The 23,444-nt window shown below is 31.7% G+C and overlaps 1 protein-coding gene and 1 non-coding gene across 2 annotated transcripts; both read left to right on the plus strand.

The window, feature by feature from the left end:
• The first annotated feature begins 13,735 nt into the window (after positions 1–13,735).
• LOC107839203 (bifunctional L-3-cyanoalanine synthase/cysteine synthase 2, mitochondrial) lies at positions 13,736–16,830 on the plus strand. The gene is made up of 10 exons (XM_016682597.2): positions 13,736–14,318; positions 14,521–14,630; positions 14,857–14,914; positions 15,020–15,283; positions 15,365–15,502; positions 15,656–15,707; positions 15,815–15,894; positions 16,027–16,086; positions 16,435–16,515; positions 16,612–16,830. Exons 1-10 carry the CDS (start codon positions 14,151–14,153, stop codon positions 16,708–16,710), a joined length of 1,110 nt encoding a protein of 369 aa, XP_016538083.1. The 5' UTR covers positions 13,736–14,150; the 3' UTR covers positions 16,711–16,830.
• A 1,789-nt stretch (positions 16,831–18,619) lies between these two features.
• TRNAY-GUA lies at positions 18,620–18,705 on the plus strand. The gene is given in 2 exon segments: positions 18,620–18,656; positions 18,670–18,705. It is a non-coding gene; the product is annotated as a tRNA-Tyr (tRNA).
• The last annotated feature ends 4,739 nt before the right edge of the window (positions 18,706–23,444 follow it).

Genomic DNA, 23,444 nt, shown 5'->3' on the forward strand with positions numbered 1-23,444 from the left:
AAATCACGTGATGGTGTAAAAAAAAAATATACCGACGGTGCATCAAACTTAAACTCATTGACTTAATCATATAGAATCAAAATGTACACAGTACTAGTCTTACTAGTACTTTCTGTAACCCACGCTCTTTTCACAGCCAAATTTCGGGACCGTGATGGCACCTATTTCATCCTCCGTGATAGGTAAGTCAAATACTCAATTTCAAGAACGACATCTCAAACTCATAGAAGTGGAAGAAATAAGAATAGATTTAATCCCGAATAATATCATAAGTAGATAAATAGACTAGTAAAGTCAATTCATAGATGATCTCAGGTCTGAAAGTCATTAATACTAGCAACTAAAATATAAAACCAAAAGAAAGTTTGGGTCTTTCAAAATGCGAAAAATGCATAAGAATAAGGTGAAGGAGATTTCAGTAGTCTCAGAGGCCAGTAGCAGCTACCTCGAATCTCTAATGATGCTAGCAACGAAGGAACCACAAGAATCAATATTCAGAAGTCGTCGAATCTGTACATGCACATAGGGTGCAGAAAAAGTAAGAGTGTGTACGGAACTACATGTACTCAGCAAGCATCGTCGACCAACCCTAATTCAAAGTGGTGACAAGTGACACCACATAAAACATTTAAATACAAACACACAACCTGCGTCAAATAAATTGGTGTAAAGTGAGTATTATCTTAGTAAGTTATATTTTGTGAAAAAAAATGGAATAAAAAAGAAATATAATTCATCAAATAATAATTATTAATTGAGTGACTATTTGTGAAATACAGTGCATGAGGAATAGTTAAGTCGTGTGGCCGGCTAATGGAGGAACTATAGATGGTGAAGATTTTTTGCATATAATGTTGATGTCTAGTTCAATTTACATATATCTCGATTAATTTTAAGATCACAATATAGTCATAAGTGAGGGGAAAAAAGGTAGAAATATCAGCAAATTTTATCACCGCCTTATAGAATAAAGCTAGAGATTGTTTTTTAAAAGAAACCAAAAACTCAATGTACAAAATATGTGTAGCAACAAATATCAATATTCATTGAAGAAAATGAAACTATGCATATCAAATGTGTGATTATCGTCAATCGTCATGTTTTCTTGAATTATGGATCCAAGATACGTGAAGCTTTCGCTCATAGATATGACTACTATATCGATCTTCACTTTCACCTCCACCTCATGCACTATGTCGATCACTAAATTACACTCCATATATTCTATTTTAGTGTTGCTTAACCCAAAATCTTTAAGGATCATTTGGTAGGAGGTATAAAAAGGGATAAGTTAAAGTTCCATGGATAAAACTTATTATACCATGTTTGGTTGATTGTATAAATTATCAAACATGATATAAAATTAATATTAAATTTATTCTTGGTGTAACCCATCTTATCCCACTATTATATACCACCTCCCATATGACATAAAATAGTCAAGGGATTATAGCCCCGCAATTATAATCCTAGAATAGCTTAGTCTATGTACCAAACGACCATTTAGACTCTAGGACCTCTCTCCGAATCTCCACCTTATCATTAACTCATCACCTGTCTCGTCAATCAATACTATGGACATACATCATGACATCTTCTCTTGAATATGTCGTGTCTATTCATTCATCACTAAGTCAAAAAGAACCAATGATCTTTCATGCAACCTCAAAAAGTCAGAAAATCTTTCGAGTCACCTCGCATATTTCTAATTCATATTTTAACTCTATCGTCCATGTCCTTATTAATAATTTTAATGTAAGAACAAGCATAATGACATTTCATATATCTATGTAAGTCCTCTTTTTATCCCTATATTTTTGTAACAATTTCCGTACAAGATCGATGAATGGCTTTTATGAACACCTAACATAAAATTAGGTTGCAATATTTTATGGTGCTGAGAATTATGGCAGACAACTTACAAAGAAATTCTCCACTAGCTCTACTAAAAATGAGAAAAATGATCAGTCCATAGACTTTCCCAAGTTTTAAATTAAAAAAAAGGATAAATGAGTCTCGTAGTCTTATTAAGTTAAAAAAATAAAGTCTCTGGAACAATTGGGATAATTGTTCGACAACTGCATTAGTTATATATACAACTTCACACAGTTGTTGAACAACTTCGCAGAGTTGTCGAACAACTTCGCACAGTTGTTGAACAACTTTGTGCAGTTGTCGAAGAATTTTAATAGTTGTTAAACAACTTCACAAAGTTGTTGAACAACTATCAAAGTTGTTCGACAACTGGGAGAAGTTGTTGGAACAAAAGAACTTTAAAAAAAAACTCAAAAAAATTTTGTCCCTTCTATTTAATTTTAAAATTTTGGAGGACTCTCACTTAATTGGGAAACTTGTTTGTCCCTTTTAATTGCAAGTACCGATGAAAACTGAGATAGTTGGGTTAGGTACCACTAACCAGGCCAAGTCCTTACTTTTGAGCTCAAATACATGTTAAGATTTTTGCTCTGATTTTCTTACTAAGTTTAAGTTTTACTTTTCTTGAAAGAAAAATAAAATTAATACCATAATTACTTTTACTTTTTCGAAAAGAAAAATATAAAACTTTTCATATTTGGCTAACCTCTTTTGTAAGAGGAAAGGTTTTAAAACTCTATAAATAGAAGACCATCTTCTCATACCATAACATAATATCCATAATGTAGTCTTTTAAGAGTTTTGTTTAGAGGGACATTTCCTCTCTCATTAGTTTTTATATTTTTTTAATATTATATTTTATATGTTGGATAATTGGCCAAATAATATAATAATATTAAATTTTTTTAGTACTATTTTGTGTCTTCTAAACTGTCACCACAATGGTTTGTAAATAATAGCTTCCGCATGATGCCCTCTCGATTTCGAACCCAACAAGTGGTATCAGAGCCTACAATTCAAAAAGTCCAAAAGTTTGGTAAAACAAGGTTGAAGACAAGTTCAAAACGGTTCAAATCAATTTGATGATAATGAAGATTTTTTGTCCAACTACATGTGGAGAAAAGTTTTAAACATATTTCAACAATCCTGTTACTGCATCTTTAAAAATAAAAATAAAAATATTTATTTTTAACGCACTTTTAATTAATAATATTTTAAATCTTTACTTAACCATGGCAAGTAATAGTGATGAAGATTATGTGAAGAACGAAGATCATGCAAGCGAAGAAGGTAGATCAAATTATGTTAAGAAAATCAAGTCAAAAAGGGAGATTTGTTAGGATTTTTGTCCTAATTTTTTTTTTAGCAAGTTTAAGTTTTACTTTTCTTGAAAGAAAAATAAAAGTAATATCATAACTACTTTTACTTTTCCTAAAAGAAAAATATAATTCTTTTTTTTTTTCATATTTAGCTAACCCCTTTTGTAAGAGGAAGGGTTTTGAAACTCTATTAATAGAAGACCCTCTTCTTATACTATAACATAATAGCATCCACAATGTAGTCTTTTAACAGTTTTATTTAAAGGAAGATTTTCTCTACTCATTAGTTTTTATGTTTTTTTATTATTAGATTTTATATATGGCCAATTGGCAAAATAATATAATAATATTAATTTTTTTTTTAGTATTATTTTATGTGTCTTTTAAATTGTCACCATAATGGTTCGCAGCTAATAGCTTTCGCATGACGTTCTCTCAATTTCGAATCCAACAATACTTTTATCAAATAAAAAGCAAAAAAATAAGAAGTGGAAAAGAGGCGCAAATGTGATTCCAATAAAACTAGGACAAAGTCACATGAAATATCTTCCTCATACACAAGCAAACCATCTCCATTGTTTCTCCTTCATATTTTCAACTACTATAATTTCATTGAGGGATAAAAGATAAGCAGGCAGATTAATGATTGAACTTAATTAGATGAAAAAAGTGCTAGTAGTTAGCAAAAATTAAAAGATATTTTTGGCAAATAAACGAAGATTAACCATCGGACCACCAATTCAGTAGCGAATCCAACAATAAGTTTAGGTTCGATAAAATTCAGTATTTTGCGTATTAAACATTAATATATACTTTCTCTATTTATTTTTATTTGTCACTGTTTCTTTTTTCGAGATCAAACTGTATGAATTTTGACCACCATTTTAAGATTTATAATTTAATATTTTAAAATTAAACTTTAGATGATTGAAAACTATACGAAAAATACTCATAATAATATGATGAAAAACTACACCATAAAATGTTAATCAAATTTATGTAAGTTCACCTCAAAAAACGAAATAGTGAGAAGAGTTCATGTATACAAAATAAAATTAGATATATATTTCATAAGTCACTAGCGGTACAATGTATTTAACTTTAATTTTTTATTTTTAAAAAAAAAAAAAAAGAAAGAAAGAAACGTGAAAGGACAATAATGTATGTGCCATATTGAGATAGTAATTTATAACTTTGAGGTTGTAGACAAATGCATGGGTTTCAACGACTGACTGCTACTGTGATTGTTCCTTTTTAAGGATTTTGATTCATTGCATCACATGGGATGCCTTTAATCCACCTAACTAATGTTGCTGTCATTATATTTTTGCATCATATATATGTGTTGCCAACAATATAATGATGTGAAGATATTCCACATTTGCTAACCGAAAAAGCATTATGAATCTCATTTTTTTAATTTAGTTAAACTATAACATGGTCATTTTAGTTGTTTTTGAGAGTTAAACATTTGGATATAAAGAATTTCAGACGTGAAAAAGTAAACAAAACAATTACTGTTTCCAGATGTCATCAATTAGTTAGACGTTTAGATTTTGAGGACTAGTAAATCATTAGTTTTATAGGCATTTTTAAGCAAGGAATAAAAAATAACGTTGATATTATGAAATTATTTTTGGTTCAATAAATGGAAGGAAGGTATATTTGAGTCAAATTCGTTCACCCAACAACAAAAAAAAAAGAGTCAAATTCAACAGGTTAAGAATATTTTTTGTTCAATATACGTTGGATGGGAATATTTTTAATCAAATGCATTTTTAACACTTGACCGTTCTAGAAGGTAATTAATGAATCCTAAAATGGATTTCGTGTAGAACAAATATATCATCTTTACGAAGTACAATACTTGAAATAAAAAGGCCAGTTTGGTGTACTAAAGCTACGATTATGCACGGTGTCCAGGAAAGAGCCTCACCACAAGGGTATATCATACGCAGTCTTACCTTACATTTATGCCAGAGGCTGCTTCCAAGGCTTGAACCCATGACCTCACGCTTAACTTTGGAGTTCTGATGGGATCCGATGCATTAGTGCTGGTAGGGGTGTACAAACCAAACCGTTAAGTCAAACCGAACCGATGAATCAAACCAAACCGAGAAAAAAAACCGACTTATGGTTTGGTTTGATTGGTTTGGTGTTAAAAAAAAAACGATCATTCTTGGTTTGGTTTGATATTAGCAAAAATAAAATCAAACCGAACCTAAATCGAGCCGACATAATACATATATAATTTTAATTTTTTATACTTAAAAAAATATTACTTATAATCTACTTTCTAATTACTTTTATAACTTTTTTATATTCAGAAAATAGATATCTATATTCTTGGGTCTTTAGTTATAATATCTAGGGAAAAGGACATGAACTGACCATTTTAAAAAGAAATAGCCACACTATGAAAATATGGACGATTGGAGTCAGTCGACCCAATTTATTTCCTCTTTTTAGTCACTTGGCCCAAAACCACTCTCCTTACACAATTAAGGAAATTAAATGCTCTTTATAGTTATTACTCTTAAATCACTTTTCTTTTCTAAATATACTTTTTCAAATCTTCTTTTTTTCTCCTTTATTATGCATCGATCAATCTACTATATTTTATGATCAATATCAAAAATTGATTTGTTATTTCTTGCATTGGAGCATTGAAAACTATGGACATGAAGCAAAAAATAGGAAATAAAGGAAAGTTAAAATTAACGGGTAAAGCAGTCAATTTTAACCTCAAATTTGTTGTTAATGATGATTATTTTACAGAATCATTACATATGAGTTTGTACTTGAAGCAATGTCATAGTTCTTTAAACTTGAATAAGAAAAAAAATAAAATAATGAGGTCTCAAGGTAAGAGAAAAGTCATGTCTTGGTCCATGTTCTTCTCAGAGACTGATTCAATCACGGTGAGTCAGAGATGTTCTTCTTAGAGGCTGACTCAATCACGGTGAGTCGGAGATGTTTTGATGCATGTAAAGATAAAAAAAAAAGAATATGCCAATAGATACTCTTTTATACCAGATTGATACACATTTTTTAAAAGAGAGAAGGGGAACCTTTGCATGCACATACAGTCTCTATACCCAATTGATACTCTTTTATACCAGTTAGATACACTTTTATACCATATTGATACACTTTTTTTAAAAAAAAAAAAGGAAGCGGAACCTATGGATGCATATACAGTCTTTATACCCAATTAATACATTTTTATGCCATATTGATATACTTTTATACTACATTGATATACTTTTTAAAAAAAGAAAAGGAAATTCTTTGCATGCACATGCAATCCCTATACTCAGTTGATACTCTTTTATACCATATTGATACACTTAAATTCAACATCAGATATTCACTGACCTCCGTATTTTATCATTATTGAAACTAAAACTGAAGTTGAAGCCATTATTTTGTATCAATTTTGAGCAAATTTACAATGGAAAAAAATTATAGGAAGTTAATTTAATGCAGATTTTTGGAGATTTTATACAAAATTTATGGAATAAGAAAGATTAATTGAAGTATCGGAAAAGGTAAAAGAATGGAGGTTTGGGAGTTTAAATGGAAAGGAAATTGTGAATAAAAAGGAAAGAAAGAAAGAGAAAGTTACTTTAACGACATTTTCGGTTATGTTTAAGCGTATGACAGTAAAGGTTAGCTAGTGAAATTAGTTTGTGGCTATTTATAGGGTATTAAATTTTGAGTGCTATTTTTATGATATTATTTTAGTTTTAGGTGTTATTGCTGTCCTTTTCCCTAATATTTATCCATTAGTAACAGATTAATACAAAATTCAATATTAATATAAAAACCTATAACTCTTCAATTGCTTCATTTTACATTTTACTTTCCAAGTTTTCAGAGAGTTCTCATTATTTCCTCATCTTACTTTCATCTTACTTTTCTCATTCTCCTTATTCGTCAAGTTTTGATTTAGGTTTGTTTCTCTTCTTTCTCTTTTTTCTTGTGGAATTATGTTATAGTTAATTATTTTATGGAGTTAAATTTTTAATAAGTTGTCTTCAATTCTTCATTCTTCTTTATGCTCACATTTTATGTGAAGGAAACTTTCAGACAAGCTATTGTGACTAGTGACTTACAAATTGAACCACTGAGTATCCACATAATATTACTTTGAGAGATAGTAGTTTAAACGTCTTAGTAATTTGTCAACTTAATTTTAATTGGAACTACTCTATGACCATTTTTTTTTTTAATCTTTTTAGTGAAAACATTTAATTTTTTCTTCAATCACATTATAATTGTAAAAAAACCAAGAAAAAAAAACAAAAAAACAAAAAAAATCGATTAAAATCGAAATATAAAAATCGATTGTATATTGGTTTGATTTGGTTTATAGATTTAGAAAACCGACATTGTTGGTTTGATTATATTTTAATGAAAAACCGAACCAACCCGACCTATGTACCCCTAAGTGCTGGTATGATCGCATCCAAGTACAATACTTGGAATCTCACTATTAAATTGACATAAGGACAACATTTCTGTACAAAAGCATATCACATATATATATACAAGTACAAAAGCATCCTAAGAGAACTATGTAGACTAATTATTCTTGTACAAAAGAATCCTAAGAGAATCCTAAGCAAGAATCCTAAGAGAATACAAGAGAATGCTAAGTAACTATGTTTTCCTTTTGTTTCATCTTACTTCTCTTTTTATCTTCTTCCAATAGTTTGGTGTCACCATTAATTCCAACACCCCCCTTCAAGTTGGAAGGGAGAGAAGAAAGACCCAACTTGCAAAGATTCTGGAAATGGGAAGGTCCAAATAAAGGCTTGGTAAATATGTCAGCTAGCTGAGACGAAGACAAGACAAAGTTGAGGGAAATCAATCCTACAGTAAACTGTTGACGGACGAAGTGACAGTCAAGCTCGACATGCTTCATCCGTTCATGGAAAATGGGATTGCGGGCGATATGAAGAGCAGCTTGACTATCGGAATGAATAGGAATAGGTAGGATAGGAGGAGAAGATAAATTAGTTAATAAGCGATGGAGCCAAGTTAACTCAGCGACCAATCTCCTCATTTATCGGTATTCTGCCTCTGCAGAGGATAAAGACTGATAAAGTATCCGCTTATAGATCGGCGAGAGTCAATGCACGATGCCCAGTCAATACCACAATAAGCAAGAATAGAAACAGATGGATCTGTAGAAAAAAAAGACCTTGAGCTGGATATTGGCGTAGATACTGAACAACACGAAGAGCAGTAGTAAAATGTGGAACTCGAGGAGATTGTATAAATTGTGAAAGATATTGAACTACAAATGAGAGGTCCGGGTGCGTGTGGGTCAAATAGTTGAGCTTTCCAATAAGACGCCGATAAACAAGGGGATGTATGAGTAACTCGCCACTTTCAGCAGAAAGTTTACAAGAAGGATCCAAGGGAGAGTGAACCACTGGTAAGTAATCAAAATTATATTCAGTCAGTAGGTCAACTGTGAACTTTCTTTGACACAAAATTAGTCCTTGAGGTTTACAAATCACCTCCATGCCAAAGAAGTAATGTAAGTGCCCCAAGTCTTTGATTTGAAATTCTTTGTGCGAAAAATCCTTGAGATTTGAAAGTTCTGAAGGGTTGTTTCTTGTGAGAATAGTGTCGTCGACATACACGACGATGATAGATATGGAATCACCATCTTGCTTAAAGAACAAACTGTAGTCATTCAAAGAGGAAGAGAAACCTTTAAAGTTCAATGCAGCTGTGAGACGATAATACTACTTTCTGGATGCTTGTCGCAAACCATATAAAGACTTATGAAGTCGTAAAACTTGGTTGGGCCTTTCACTAGTCATGCTAGGAGGGAATTTCATGAATACTTCTTCCTACTAATTCCCATGTAAAAATGCATTATTTACATCTAATTGAGTCAAATCCCAACCTTTCTTAATGGCAACAGCAAGGAGGCATCTTATGGTAGTCATTTTGACCACGGGAGAGTATGTTTCATTAAAGTCTTCTCCCTTCTTTTAAGTATCTCCACGAACAACCAAACGTGCCTTCAACCTTTCAATGCTTCCATCTGAGTAATGCTTTACTTTATAAACCCATTTACAAGACAAAGCCTTCTTCCCAATAGAAAGCTCAACAACCGACCAAGTTTGATTAGCCTTTAGTGCTTCAAATTCAGATTGCATAGCTTGTTGCCAACCAGGGTGTTGTGCAGCTTGTGAAAAAATACTAGGTTCAGTGATTTGTGTAACATAATCCAATACCTGTTGATTTGAAACAGAAAGAGCATAGATAGGCAACTCTTGTGGGGTAACAGGATTAAGAAAACATGAAGAGATGTCAGTAAGCACAATAGAATTACATAAGTAATCATTTAAGTAAGCAGGATTTTTGACCACCCTAGTTGATCTTCTAGCTACAGGGGAAGAATAGAAGGAGTAGGTGTATCACTAAAAGAAATACTAGGATTAGAAGTGACTAGAGCATTAAAAGGAATATTAGATTGAATAGTAGGATAACAAGTATCATCAAAAGTAGGAGAAGAAGAAAAAATAGGTGGAGTAGAAGTAAAAGTTGTAGAAAATGGAAAAATAGACTCATGAAAGTGTACATCTCTAGAGACAAATATTCTTTTGGTTGAGAGTTCTAAGAGTTTGTAACCTTTCTTGTTAGGAGAATAGCCAATGAAGACACAGGGTGTAGCTATAGGAGCAAACTTAGGTCTATTATGAGATAGGGTAGACGCATAACAGCGGCATCCAAATGATCTGAGAAACTCATATGAGGGTTCCTAGCCAAAAAGTATCTGGTATGGGGTCTTTCCCTTAAGAACAGAAGAGGGGAATCTGTTGATCAAGAAGGTAGATGTAAGGACACATTCCCCCCAATAGCAAATAGGTAAATGAGACTGATGTAGAAGAGCTCTAGAGGTCTCAAAAAGATATCGATGTTTTCGTTCAACAATACCATTTTGTTGAGGGGTCCCAATACATGAGGTTTGATGAAGGATACCTTGAGAGAAGAAATATTCAGAAATCATTGTGCTAGTACCTAATTCTAGAGCATTGTAAGATCTGATGATTTTAACTTTGCAATTAAATTATCTATCTGCCATAGATAGAAAATGTTTGAGCATGAAGAAGGCATTGTTTTTAGTATTAAGAAGATAGTCCATGTACATCTACTAAAGTCATCAACAATAGTAAGGAAATACCTATAACCATCATGAGTAGGAGACCTATCCAGACCCCAAGTGTCAATGTGAATTAACTCAAATATATGCTTAATTTTGATAGAACTAAGGGGAAATGGTAATTTGGATTGCTTAGCTAATGGACAAATATCACAAGTACAATAAAAATTAGAAGAAGAAGAAAGGAAATTCATAGTTTTCATTGCATAAAGGGGTAAATGCCCTAACCTAATGTGCCACCGTTTTACATTAGAATTTGAGCTTGCATAGACTGAATTACTAAGATTATTACAATTTGGAATGGGAAAACTGAAAAGTGATCCTAAGTTATTCTGAGGAACGCTGGGATGTAGAAACTGCAGAAACAGAGAATTGAAGAATGTATATTCCATTTTTAGATTGACCAAGAACCTGAGGGATCTTCACTAAAGGGTCCTGCATGAAACAATGAGTAGACGAAAAATTTAGAAAACACTGAAATTATTTGCAGAAACCATTGACAGAAATTAGATTGATTTTGAATAAAGGAACAAATAAGACATTGTGAAGAATTAACTTAGAGGAAAAAGTGATAGAACCTCCATATGTGACTTTTACTCTAAAAGAATTAGGAAGACTGATAAAAAAAGGAAAGGGCAAAGGATGAATATTGGAGAAAAAATTGGCATCATATGACATGTGTTGAGAAGCACCTGAGTCAATGATCCAAGAATCAGTATTCATGTAAGTGAAATAAGCAACATGATTATTGAAAATATTACCAGCACACTGAACCATATTAGCGACATCTGAAGTTAAATTTCCTGGATTACCAAGCTCAGCATTCTTCAGTAGTTAAAGCAAGCTAGTAGTTTGTTCAGGTGTGAAAGGGTTCCCACCTCCTTCAAAAGATGCAGTGTGTTGCGCATTAGGTGTTCCAAGAACTGCATTACTCTTGATCCCTACTTGAAACTTCTGATTTTGATTTTGATTTTGATTCTTTATGAATTGGAAATCAACAGGGAGCCCGATAATTCTGTAGCATTTTTCAACAGTATGTCCTGGTTTCCTACAGTGATAGCAGACCAAGTTGTTCTTTCTACCTTTGGGCATATGGTTTTGAGACCTGGGACCTAATTGTTGTACAGCCAGATAGGAAGAAGAATCAGTAGGGAATTGAAGGCTGATATGGATCTCTATTTGCTTCTCATCTTGAATCAAAAGAGGGTAAGCAAGGTTCACATTAAGAAGGGGAGAAATCATAAGTATATTGCTTCTCACAGAACCATAAGTATCGTTCAATCCCATCAAAAACTGAATTATCCTTTCATCTTGAAAATACTTCAACATCTTGTCCTTCCCCCCACATGAACAATCACACATACAAGTTTCAGAACAATGCAGAGCATCAAGCTCATCCCAAAGGAGCTTGAGTTTAGTGAAATAACCTGCTATGTCACTATTTTCCTGCACTAAATCATTGATCTCTTTTCGCAGGTGATAGAGTTTGGCCCCATTGGACTGGCCAAACCTATCTTCAAGATCATTCCAGAGACCTTCAGCAGTCGTAGAGTAAAGAACACTGGACGTTATCTCCTTTGAGAGGGAGTTAAGCAACCAGGAAGTAACCATGTCATTACAACGATTCCAAAGGTTATATGAAGCAGAATTAGAAGCTGGTGACCTGCAACTCCCATCTATGAATCCAAGTTTATTTTAGCTGAGAGTGCAATACCAAGAGGTCGTTTCCAACCAACAAAACCATGCCCATCAAAAATTGCATTGACAAGATTCATGCCAGGTGAATCTGATGGATGAAGAAAGAGTGGATTACAGGAATCTATAGCTTGAGATCCACTGTCTACAGTGACATTAGAAGTGATGGTTTCCTCAGGAATTGTTGTCATTTTGGAATGTAGAAGAGTTGAACAAGAAGAATGAGGAAGAGATTAAGATTAGAATAGCCTATAGCTTTGATACCATGTAGAAGATGAAGAAATTTGTGAAGAATTTTCTCTATGTGTTTTAATCATCTTGATATCATATATATATATATATATATATATATATATATATATATAAGTACAAAAGCAGAATCCTAAGAGAATCCTAAGCAAGAATCCTTAGAGAATACAAGAGAATCCTAAGAGAACTATGTAGACTAATTATTCTTGTACAAAAGAATCCTAAGAGAATCCTAAGAGAATCCTACGCAAGAATCCTAAGAGAATACAAGAGAATGCTAAGTAACTATGATTTCCTTTTGTTTCATCTTACTTATCTTTTGATCTTCTTCCAATAGTTTGGTGTCACCATTAATTCTAATATTCTGTTTCACACTCTTAGGGTTCGTTTGGTTTGAATACAAGTTATCCATACAAATTATGAATTTAGTAGGCAAATAAATCCATATAGATCCAATCTTCAATTCATGGTTCAGAATAAATGGCGTTTCTTTTTCTTTTTCTTGCCTTGTCTGTAATGAAACAAATTTAAGTAGAGACATTTTCTCCCTGCAAAATGTTGTCAAAAAATGACATTATGCATGCATCACTTGACAACGAGCAATTGGGAATAGTGACAAAATCAATAAAATTAAACAAATTAAAACGATACGATAGATTGAAACGACTAATGCATAAGTATATAACATGACCAAATATAAGGCTCAAAATTTTTGTATCAATTTAAATCATCAAACAAAGTTTGGAACCAAAATACTATCTTATATAATAGTAATAATTTCACTCCCCGTACAACAACGATAATATATCCGGTGTATCTCTAAAGTAAAGTTTGGGAAGGATATATTCTACGCTAACCTTACTACATTATAATTTCACTCCTCTAGCAAATCTCTTCTGACTCTTTAGGTAAAATCAGAATAGGGCAAGATATACACAGATTATACCCCTATAGGCCCTATCTTTATGGAGTAAAGAGGCTATTTTTGAATTTCGATGGACTCACAGCTCTAAATGAAAAAATTTCGAAGCAAGATTGCAAGACTAATACTATAACAACGAAATCTTCTAGACTCTTTTTAATGTGTTAGAATTACCTAAAATATCGAAATGATGCAATCACTGACATTTTTCTTCCTGTTGTTTTTGCTTTTTAAGAAGAAGAAGAGATTCATGCACTGACTCTGACTGATTTCAATTAGCCATCACGGGTCCCAGATCCCCTTCTTTGAATTTTAATAATAAAACGTTTTATTTTTGAGAATCACTTCTATATCCTAATTTTATTTTCGAATCTTTAGTACCCAATTCAATTTGTTGGAAAAATCATCACAGCTCGCCACTATCCTGCCCGATGCAAAAAAAACATAACGTACATAATACTGAAAAGGAGGATAGAATTTTGTCATTCTTTTTAGATGGAATAGTATGAGAGAAATCATATGACTAGGAAAGAATGCAATATAAACACAATGGTTGAATGCGCGTAATGGATCGGATTCAATGTTGTGTAAAAGATTGAACCCATCAAATTTAAATCCGTATTGCAATATAATGGAAACAAACATGTCACTCTACTATTTTACAACTTGGCAATTTGTGTTGCCACCTTTCATTTTTTAGCATAGTCCAAACAAAATGTACAGCGAAGTAGTCCAAAACTTTTTCGTTATAAATAAGGCGTCCAGTGTCCTATCTTTCTTTCAAATTATAAGGTACACACAAAAAAAGAGTTCTTTTTATGTAAAATTTTGAATTGCAATTATTTTGCATTTTTTCCAACAAGTGAAGACAATTTCTGTGAGCATTTTGAGAATTCATCAAATGGCAACTTTAAGCAGATTCTTGAAGAAAAAAAGATCATTATGCAATAATAATAATAATGCTGATTTGATCAGAGCAGCTAGCAACAGATTGTTCACTACAGAGCCTTTAGTTGATTCTCCCAAACTACAACTTCCTCATACTAACATCAAGTCTCAAGTTTCTCAAGTCAGTTCAACTTTTTCTACTCAATTTTCAAGTGTTAACTAAGAATATATAAAGAATTACAGAGTTAAAGCTGAAATTGTTTTTTGGCTATGGCATTTATGTTTCTTTCTAGCTCAAACAAGTCCGTTTAGACGAAATTTCAAAGATACTCAACTCGTCTTATTATGTGATAAATTGACATGTTAAAATCTCAATTTTTCAGCTAATTGGGAGAACACCTATGGTTTATCTTAACAAAGTGACAGAAGGATGTGGAGCTTATATAGCTGTGAAACAGGAGATGTTTCAACCTACTTCTAGCATCAAAGACAGGTACAAAAGCTGTACTCTTTAAGTCTTATGTGCTAAGTTGTGCAGACTCTTCATTTTTTATGCCGCATACGTGTCAGATTCTTCAAAAATGCACTAATTTTGGCAAATCCAACGCGCACCCATTGACATTTTTTACTAGTCCGAGCGACATAGCTTATGCGTACATCACTTCTGTGCTTCCACTATATATGCTTTAAGAATAAGAATTTGCTTGTTTATGCACCAGACCAGCATTGGCAATGATCAATGATGCAGAAAAGAAAGGCTTGATATCGCCTGGAAAGGTAAGTTAACGCGATTCGTCCATTCATGGAGCGTCTTTAACTAGTGGAAGAACTTAAAACTCCTGTAGTATGTGTTATCTCTGACATGCTTCTTGATTGTACCAGACAACATTGATTGAGCCAACGTCAGGAAATATGGGGATCAGTATGGCATTTATCGCAGCAATGAAAGGCTACAAAATGGTTTTGACGATGCCCTCGTACACGAGCACGGAAAGGAGAGTGACAATGAGAGCATTTGGAGCTGATTTAATCCTAACTGATCCAACCAAAGGAATGGGAGGCACTGTTAAGAAGGCTTATGAACTTTTGGAATCTACGCCTAACGCTTTCATGCTTCAACAATTTTCTAACCCTGCAAACACGCAGGTACCTAGCTATCCATCATCATCTCATTTACCCTTCTTACTAGACTTTGTTGGATTCTCACCTGCTTCATACCGAAAACAGATTCACTTCGATACAACTGGACCTGAAATATGGGAAGAAACTCTGGGTAATGTTGACATATTTGTCATGGGAATAGGGAGTGGAGGCACTGTTACCGGTGTTGGACAATATCTGAAAACCAAAAATCCTAATGTCAAGGTAAATCCAATACAATCAATGTACTACTATTGATTCCTCCAACCAATAAGTACACCAATTTTCCACGTCTCTCTCCATTTAAGATCGTCTTAGTTAATCCAACGCTAAAAGTACATATAACACCATTCTTATATTTTATCTTCTCTTTGCTAGATATATGGACTCGAGCCAACTGAAAGCAATGTATTGAACGGAGGAAAACCAGGTTATTTTCCCTTTGTCTGTGACAACCTTGTAGTCATGAAGTATCGAATTTACAGGTGTTATTAAAAATAATGATTGCTAACAGTCTTGTGACGATCAACTATACAGGTCCGCATCACATAACTGGAAATGGGGTCGGATTCAAGCCAGATATCCTTGACATGGATCTAATGGAGGAAGTACTGATGGTATGTTAAGTTCTTTGTTAATAATTTTTCTCCTGAAATTGAAAAATAACAATAGAATTATGCAATTACACTGTAATTAGAGCTAATTATTTGTTTCGGTAACTGAACTGATCTGTTCTTATTGCGTTTCAGGTTTCTAGTGAAGACGCTGTAAACATGGCTAGGGAGTTGGCAGTGAAGGAAGGGCTCATGGTAAATTTCAGATTACTGCAACTTTCTTTTAAAACTAACAGATAAACAAGGATTAAATGCGCCGCTCCACCTGATTTGTGCAATGATAAAGGGGTTTTCTATGATCATCGACCATAGGAGTAGAAATGAAGCATTAGTCGTAATCAATTTTATCTTTGTTGCTCCTGGAAACAAACATTCAAGAACTATTTGACGTAATATGTGTCCTGATAGTCCAAAGCCTTGATGATCACTCACATTTTGATAAAATGTGATAGATCTTTCCACCCAAAGCTGCATTGTATCCATCTATAGTTTAAGTGTGTTGTAACTCCGTTATACCGTGTAGTGAAGCTTTATTTTTTGTAGGTCGGGATATCGTCGGGAGCTAATACAGTAGCAGCTCTTAGACTTGCTCAAAAACCAGAAAACAAAGGCAAACTCATAGTGGTATGAATATATATCAGATTCATGCTAACATACCACCATCAGTACTTTTTCCTTTCTAATTAATTATAGATGTAACTTCTTGGTTTTGAATTACAGACGGTACACGCAAGTTTTGGAGAGCGATATCTGTCGTCTGTTCTGTATCAAGACCTGAGGAAAGAAGCCGAGAACATGCAACCTGTTTCAGTCGATTAAATATTACTTATGGAGATTTATATTACAGTCATTGTGTCTATGAGAAAAATGTATGATCTTATTTCTAAATGTCTACTGTTGGATGATTACCTTTATAAATCCTGCTATTGTTATTTCTTAGCTTGTTTATCAAATCAGCAAAGTTAATTTATTGTTAGTTTTGATATGAATGACTGCAACTTCAAATGGATTGCTATTTCATTCATACTCCTTCCCTTCCCTTTAACTCGTTACATTTTGTATGGACTTTGATCAACATTTTAAGGTGTATTTTTTCATCATATCAGATTATTATTTCAATTTAGTTTTGAAGATTTGTCAAATTGACTCACGCGAACAATAATAGACGTTTTGTATGGTGCAGCAGCAATCACAACTTTTTCTTTTTGGGGCTCATTCTTTCACTTGGGATTTTATAATTGGGCTTCTTCCTGACTACGTGCATCTTGAAAGTAAATTTTCAACACTTTCACCTAAATAAGTACACCTTAAGAGAGTATAAACTGATATCAAGCTCCATGTAAATTTCTCATGTGATATGTTTTTTTTTTTTTCCAATGATCCTTTAATTTTAAAACTAGCATAGACAGTATGAGGTTTAAAATGGCATGCAGACAGTTCTTAAATTTTCTAGCTTCATATTTTTAAAGCATTTTATTTGTACATTAACGAATCATTTGGTAGAGTGTATTGGCAAAAATAATGCGTGTATTAATTAATGTGTATTGTGAATACCTTGTTTGGTATATTTTTTAGTCAATGTATTAGTTATACACTCTACTGTGTATTAAGGTGTGTATTACTAATACCACCCATTTTCTATGTATTAGTAATGCAAAGTCTTTAATACAGGCATTAACTTGTTAAATGACCTTAATACCCCTCAATTTCCCTCTCTAAATATTTCACCATTCCTTTTCCCGCCATTTTTATTTGCAATAGTGAATCTTTTCAAAACATTTCACAAATTTTTTCCATCATTTTAATCTACAACAATGAATAATTGATTTAAATAATTGTAACATATTTTTGTTTTGCTTCGAGGGTCTTTAGAAAGATTAAAAGAAAAATTGAGACTATTTCTAAATTTTACGTCTTATATTTTATTTTTGTTTCGACTATGTTAATCCGTTGGCATACTATTTCATACGCAAAGACGAAGGTCTTGCAATTAATCCTAAACCTTTATATACTAGTTCAACAATACTAATTATATTTGAGATGACAAAAAAAAATTGTTACAAAAAAATGTACAAAATCAAAGAAGGGTATTTTTGTAAACAAACATTTCTTTTATAAAAATTATGTAAGATGTATTACTTCTTAATTCTTATACATCAAATCAAACAATGTATAAGAAATAATATATGCATAATTAATACATATATAAGTAATACAAGCATTACTAATACAAACATTATTAATACACTATATTTTGCATTGATCTTATACACTCTACCAAACGACCCCTAAGGAGCTATTTATATTAAAACTACAAACTTTTTATATAGCAAAATTACAAAGTTCAAAAGAGCATTTATGTGATGTAAGTACCTCGAAGCTATACTCAAAATCTCAATGACATATGTTTCTATTACAGCCCCCACACCCACCTCAAACTCAGTTTCTTGAATTTTTTTGCTGACATGTGGCAATGTCAGCAAAAAAAGTTGATCACAAAATATTCTGCTACTTGCCTGTTTCTAGTGACGTCAGCCAAAAGATGCACAAAAATATAAGAAAAATAAGTTTAGATAGTAATAGAACCCTCATAAAATTTAGGAATGTCAAAACAACGTCGGATATAGGTTTGGAGGCATGATAGCTTTTTTGCTTTAGCCAGAAGAAAAATGATAGCTCTTCTATTACAGTATAGTATAAATATAACGTTCACTCACACCAGCACAAACCGACCTTAGCTCAGTTGGTAGAGCGGAGGACTGTAGTGTGTCTGCTGAGATCCTTAGGTCGCTGGTTCGAATCCGGCAGGTCGGATCTTTTTCATAAAATAATTTTTTTATTGGACAATTATGTTTTAAAATAAAATTTGTGTAAAGGGAAGTTAATATGGGGTTAATTGGGAAATCGAAGCAAGGTGAAGGATCATATAATTAATTAACTGAGCTACTAACATTTTTTCAATAATTATGAAATTTAAATCAACTTGCATAATGTATATATATAGATATATATTCTACAACTTTATGACGAGCTCCAAATTCATAATAGTAAATAATTACAATATGCCTCATATGTATATATTTTTTTGCTAAATGTCCTCATATTCTTTTTCCATATAATTGTGATATTCTTATTAAATGCAAATAAGGAGTGAAAAGGTTATAATCATTTTTTTTGTTGTGACTTTCTACAATTAGAATGAGGAGATAAGAGAATAATAGACAAGTTGAAAATTTGACATAATTTGCATAAATCCTTCAATAGATAACCGTCCCTTTTTAAGTGCTTACTTAATTCATATCTCAAAGAAAATTCACTCTATTATTGGACTGAAACATCACCGCAAGCTTAACTCCATCATTTAATATGTTATTTCTTGTTTAGTATACCAAATTCATAACGGGTTTCATAATACATTAAAAAATGATGTTTAATTTTTTATATTGATAAGATAAGTGGTGCAAATGTGTAATTCGTTAGGCTCGTTGTTGAAGAAGGCAAATTGAGTGTATTAATTTTCTTAGATGTCTGAATTAAATCTAACAATCAAAGATTCTTGTAAATAGTACTGGAACATTGAATTTCAAATTTGAAGTCATGGAAAAAAAACAATGTTTAACTAGTTAGTACAAAGTTTGACAATTCCAGATGATTTATGAATAAATATAGTAGATATTGTGTTTAAAATTGTGATCCTGTTGTGACTAGTAAATGCGAAATTTTCCATTCTTCAAAAGGTGTAGTGTCGAAGTTATTTTAGCCCAAATATTCAATAGCAATGCAACCTAAATTCTGGACTTATTTGCTTCTGACGCTAGCATATGGATAAAATATCTAAAAAATGCAATTGGCCAAATTGGATATATAAAAAGTTATCCGACCCAGTCGAAAATAAAATTTTGGAGGCTTACATCTCCCAGCTACACCACCAAATAAATCACCCACTCAAAATTATTTACTAGAAAAAATAATTTATTTTCAGTCTCTCACTTAATTAATTAAAATGATATTATGATATTTGAAATGTTTGTCCGACACTTACTTTCCCAAGTTGTAAAATAAATCTTTTTTTTTTCCTTCAAAAATTCCTAAAACAAGTAAAATACAGGTTGTTTTAAATCTAAAATCGGTGTACACGAATGATGGCCACATTTGATAATTAAATTATACAAAATCAGTTACATGTTTCAAAAATTAAAATCAGTTTTTATTTATTAGTCCATTATTCTTACTTCTTTTGTTAATGGATTTAATGGAAAGTAGCAAAGCCAATTAGGCAGCATTCAAATTCATGCACTGAAGTTTGTTTGTTTTTGGATAGGCCTAGCCGCTTGTAATTACTTTTATCATCTCAAATTATATATCATGATTTATAAAAATAATAATCTTAAAATTATTTATTATTTTAAAAATTCAAGATAATATTTTTTTTCATTTTATCATTAATAATAATTATTTTGAAGATTAAAAAATATTATATTTTAAAACATAATCAAGAATAAAGTAAACAGAAACTTCTACTTATTGATATCTTCTTAATAAAAATGTAAAAAAAAAAAACACCATAGATAATTCGAAACAAAAAAAAAATATTGATTAAGTATAAGGAGGGGGGATGGGGCAGTTATCATTGTCTAATATATGTGTGAATTATCTACTTTGTTTTTAGTTTGCCTCTCTTTTTTTTTTCCAAATATCTCTTTTTCACAATTTTCTTTTCGTGATTTATGGGTGCCATAAATTATTTATCAATTTATGTGCTTTTATTTTTCATTTTATGTAAATTCTGAAATATTTATATTTTTTTCCAAATATATCAAAATTACTATTTATTTGAATTGTAATTTTTTGATGTGATGTTCTCTAAATTGGGGTGGAAATAAAATTTTTATCAAGGAGCTCAATATATTTTATATATATTTGTTATTTTTTTATTTCCTTAGAAGGCGATTAACAGATAACTAGTGAGTGAAACTAAAAATCAAACTCTCAAGAAAATATCAATGGTCTTTGTTGAACAAAAGTAAACAAAAAATAAATGACTTTGATCTCATGTTGACCTTTACTTTGACTACTAATAAGAGGTTGAGGTTTGACAAACTATTTTAGGAGTCCTTAGTGACTCATTTTTCGTGACATAGGCATTATTTCATTTGATTTAAAATAATATAACTATCCATAAAATAAATCATTATTCTGTCTTTAATTTAGTTAAATTAAATGTAAATTAAATGGTATAAATGAATTATACGTCAAATAGATGCTTATGAATTTACCTGTTGAGAAAGTTAAGAGTAAGGCTTCAAACTCTACTTAACAATTCAACGCTTTTTTTTATACAAATGTTGAGATTGAATAAGGGATGTGGAGCTTATACACCAAAAATAAAGCACACTAGTCAAGCAGTATTTTCAATAGTAAGCTACGTTTTAGTTATCTCTTAACCTATACAAAAGTTGAGGTTGAATAAGGGATGTGGAGCTTGTACATCGAAAAACAAAGCACACTAGTCACGCACTATTTTCAATAGTAAGCTATGTTCTAGTGATCTCTTAACCTATAAACTTTTGCATACAAATCTTACCGTAATGAAACTTTTGATGTGTAGTAGCTACTTTTTGCTCTCCTTATTAGTGCTGACTCTACTAGGTATAGAAAAGGAATCTTCTATAAATTGCATTATTGATTGATGACCTAATTTTGAAAGCAATCAAGATGCCATTTTTAGGAGGAGGAAGACTCTTCGGACTCTTCTTTTAGTTGAATGACTTCGTATGTTTATCTTTATTGAGAAAAATAAAGTTAAGGCTACATGTGCTTTACTTCTACAGGGTTGGGTTCTAGTGGCAAACTCTCAGGTTATATGGACCCATATGCGATAAAAGTGAACATCTGAGTGTCTCTATATCTCTTATCATGTGTGTATATGGGGTTCATCTGTACTGACGTTTTGGCTTGCTTTTTTTCAAGTGTCACTAGTGAAATATTCTGTTAATCAAGAAAGTTTTTTAGTGACAAGACCTAAAGATATAAAAAGTGATTATGCTAACATGAATAACATAAGTCAAATGAAAGTGATCACATACCAATGATAGATTTTCTGTGTTCAGTCAATATATGCTGAGTACATTGATTCCTAAGGAATCCCTAGAAAAGTTATTGTCCAATAGGTACACGAAACCAAAATTTTGTTTTAACATCATAAATAATGATGCCAACCCGCAGACACAGTCCTCTCTACTTCTCGTTCAATGCTTAAAGCACAACATGCTCCGCTTCAAAAATGGGAATTTCTGATGAATTTGGTGGACAAACGAACTAGATAGATGTGTGGGACAATGAACTCATAATACATACTTGTGAGGCTATAGTGAAAGGGAAGGAATTCAAATCGATATTTTAATTTGGCACAACTTTACATCCCCCAAATAATTGAAATATTGTTAGGTTCATCTCTCTGAATTTGAACAGTTGAGGCACTCCTGAAAGGATCTTCTTCATTAATCAATTCACGTTATTTTCTATTGAAAACTTATCAATCGATTATCTCATACATGTTGCTCTCCGCCTTCTTTCTATGTAGTAAATCCAAGTAATAAAAGTGACAAAAAATGAAATTAAAAATGTTTTGTAGTTAGTTTTTGTCATCTGAAAAAATTAGTATCTGCCTAGTTAGTACCCTCCTTGATTTTGAAATAGCATTTTTTTTAATGCATAGCAATTTACCGGCTAAAAGGTCGAATGAATCCTTTGGTGCCTATTCCAACAAACAAATTATTTCTTATTATTACTTTACTACTTTTTTTTTAATTACATTGAAATGTAATAATAATATAGATAAGAGGAAATTACTCATAATGGTAAGCACCACTTACCTTCAATTTTATGATCGCGAGTTTGAGGGATCTTGAGGAAGGAAAAAAAACTTAAAATTAATATTTCTTAAGTCATTATTTTTTTTTTATTAAAAAGAAATTGAAGAATGCATTTTTTTGGCAAATAATGTTAAATGCAAAGCCACATAGGAATATCCGTCAACACTATTACGTAATCAGAATTCCCATATTACAAAAACCTGGGTATTATCGTAAATATCATCTCTGCTGAGGTCAAATGCATTCCACTCACCTAACCTCTAGTTACTTTAACCAACCCTTAACCCAAGTTGTTGAGCAACGAGACAAAAAAAGTAACTAAACATAATAAAGACAATACTCTACAATATACTCAATCTGATAAATAATATGAGTAATTATATCAACTTTAAATATAATAAAGTGGACTTAAATATTTAAATAATTTATCATTTTCTTTAAAATTAAAAAGTATTATTGAATATTTATTTTTAATAATTTAAATAAATAAAAATATACAAGGAAGTATTATACTATCCCTATATCATTTGCACATAAAATTTTAAACTTGTGATACTGACCGTAGAATAATAATTATATTAATTATAAAAATATTTAAATATTAATGATATATAATTTATTGCACATGATAAAATGATAAACACTAATTAGCATGCTATAATAGGTTAAATTGTCTCT

The sequence above is a fragment of the Capsicum annuum genome, chromosome 8 (assembly GCF_002878395.1).
Source record: "Capsicum annuum cultivar UCD-10X-F1 chromosome 8, UCD10Xv1.1, whole genome shotgun sequence".
Lineage (NCBI taxonomy): Eukaryota > Viridiplantae > Streptophyta > Magnoliopsida > Solanales > Solanaceae > Capsicum > Capsicum annuum.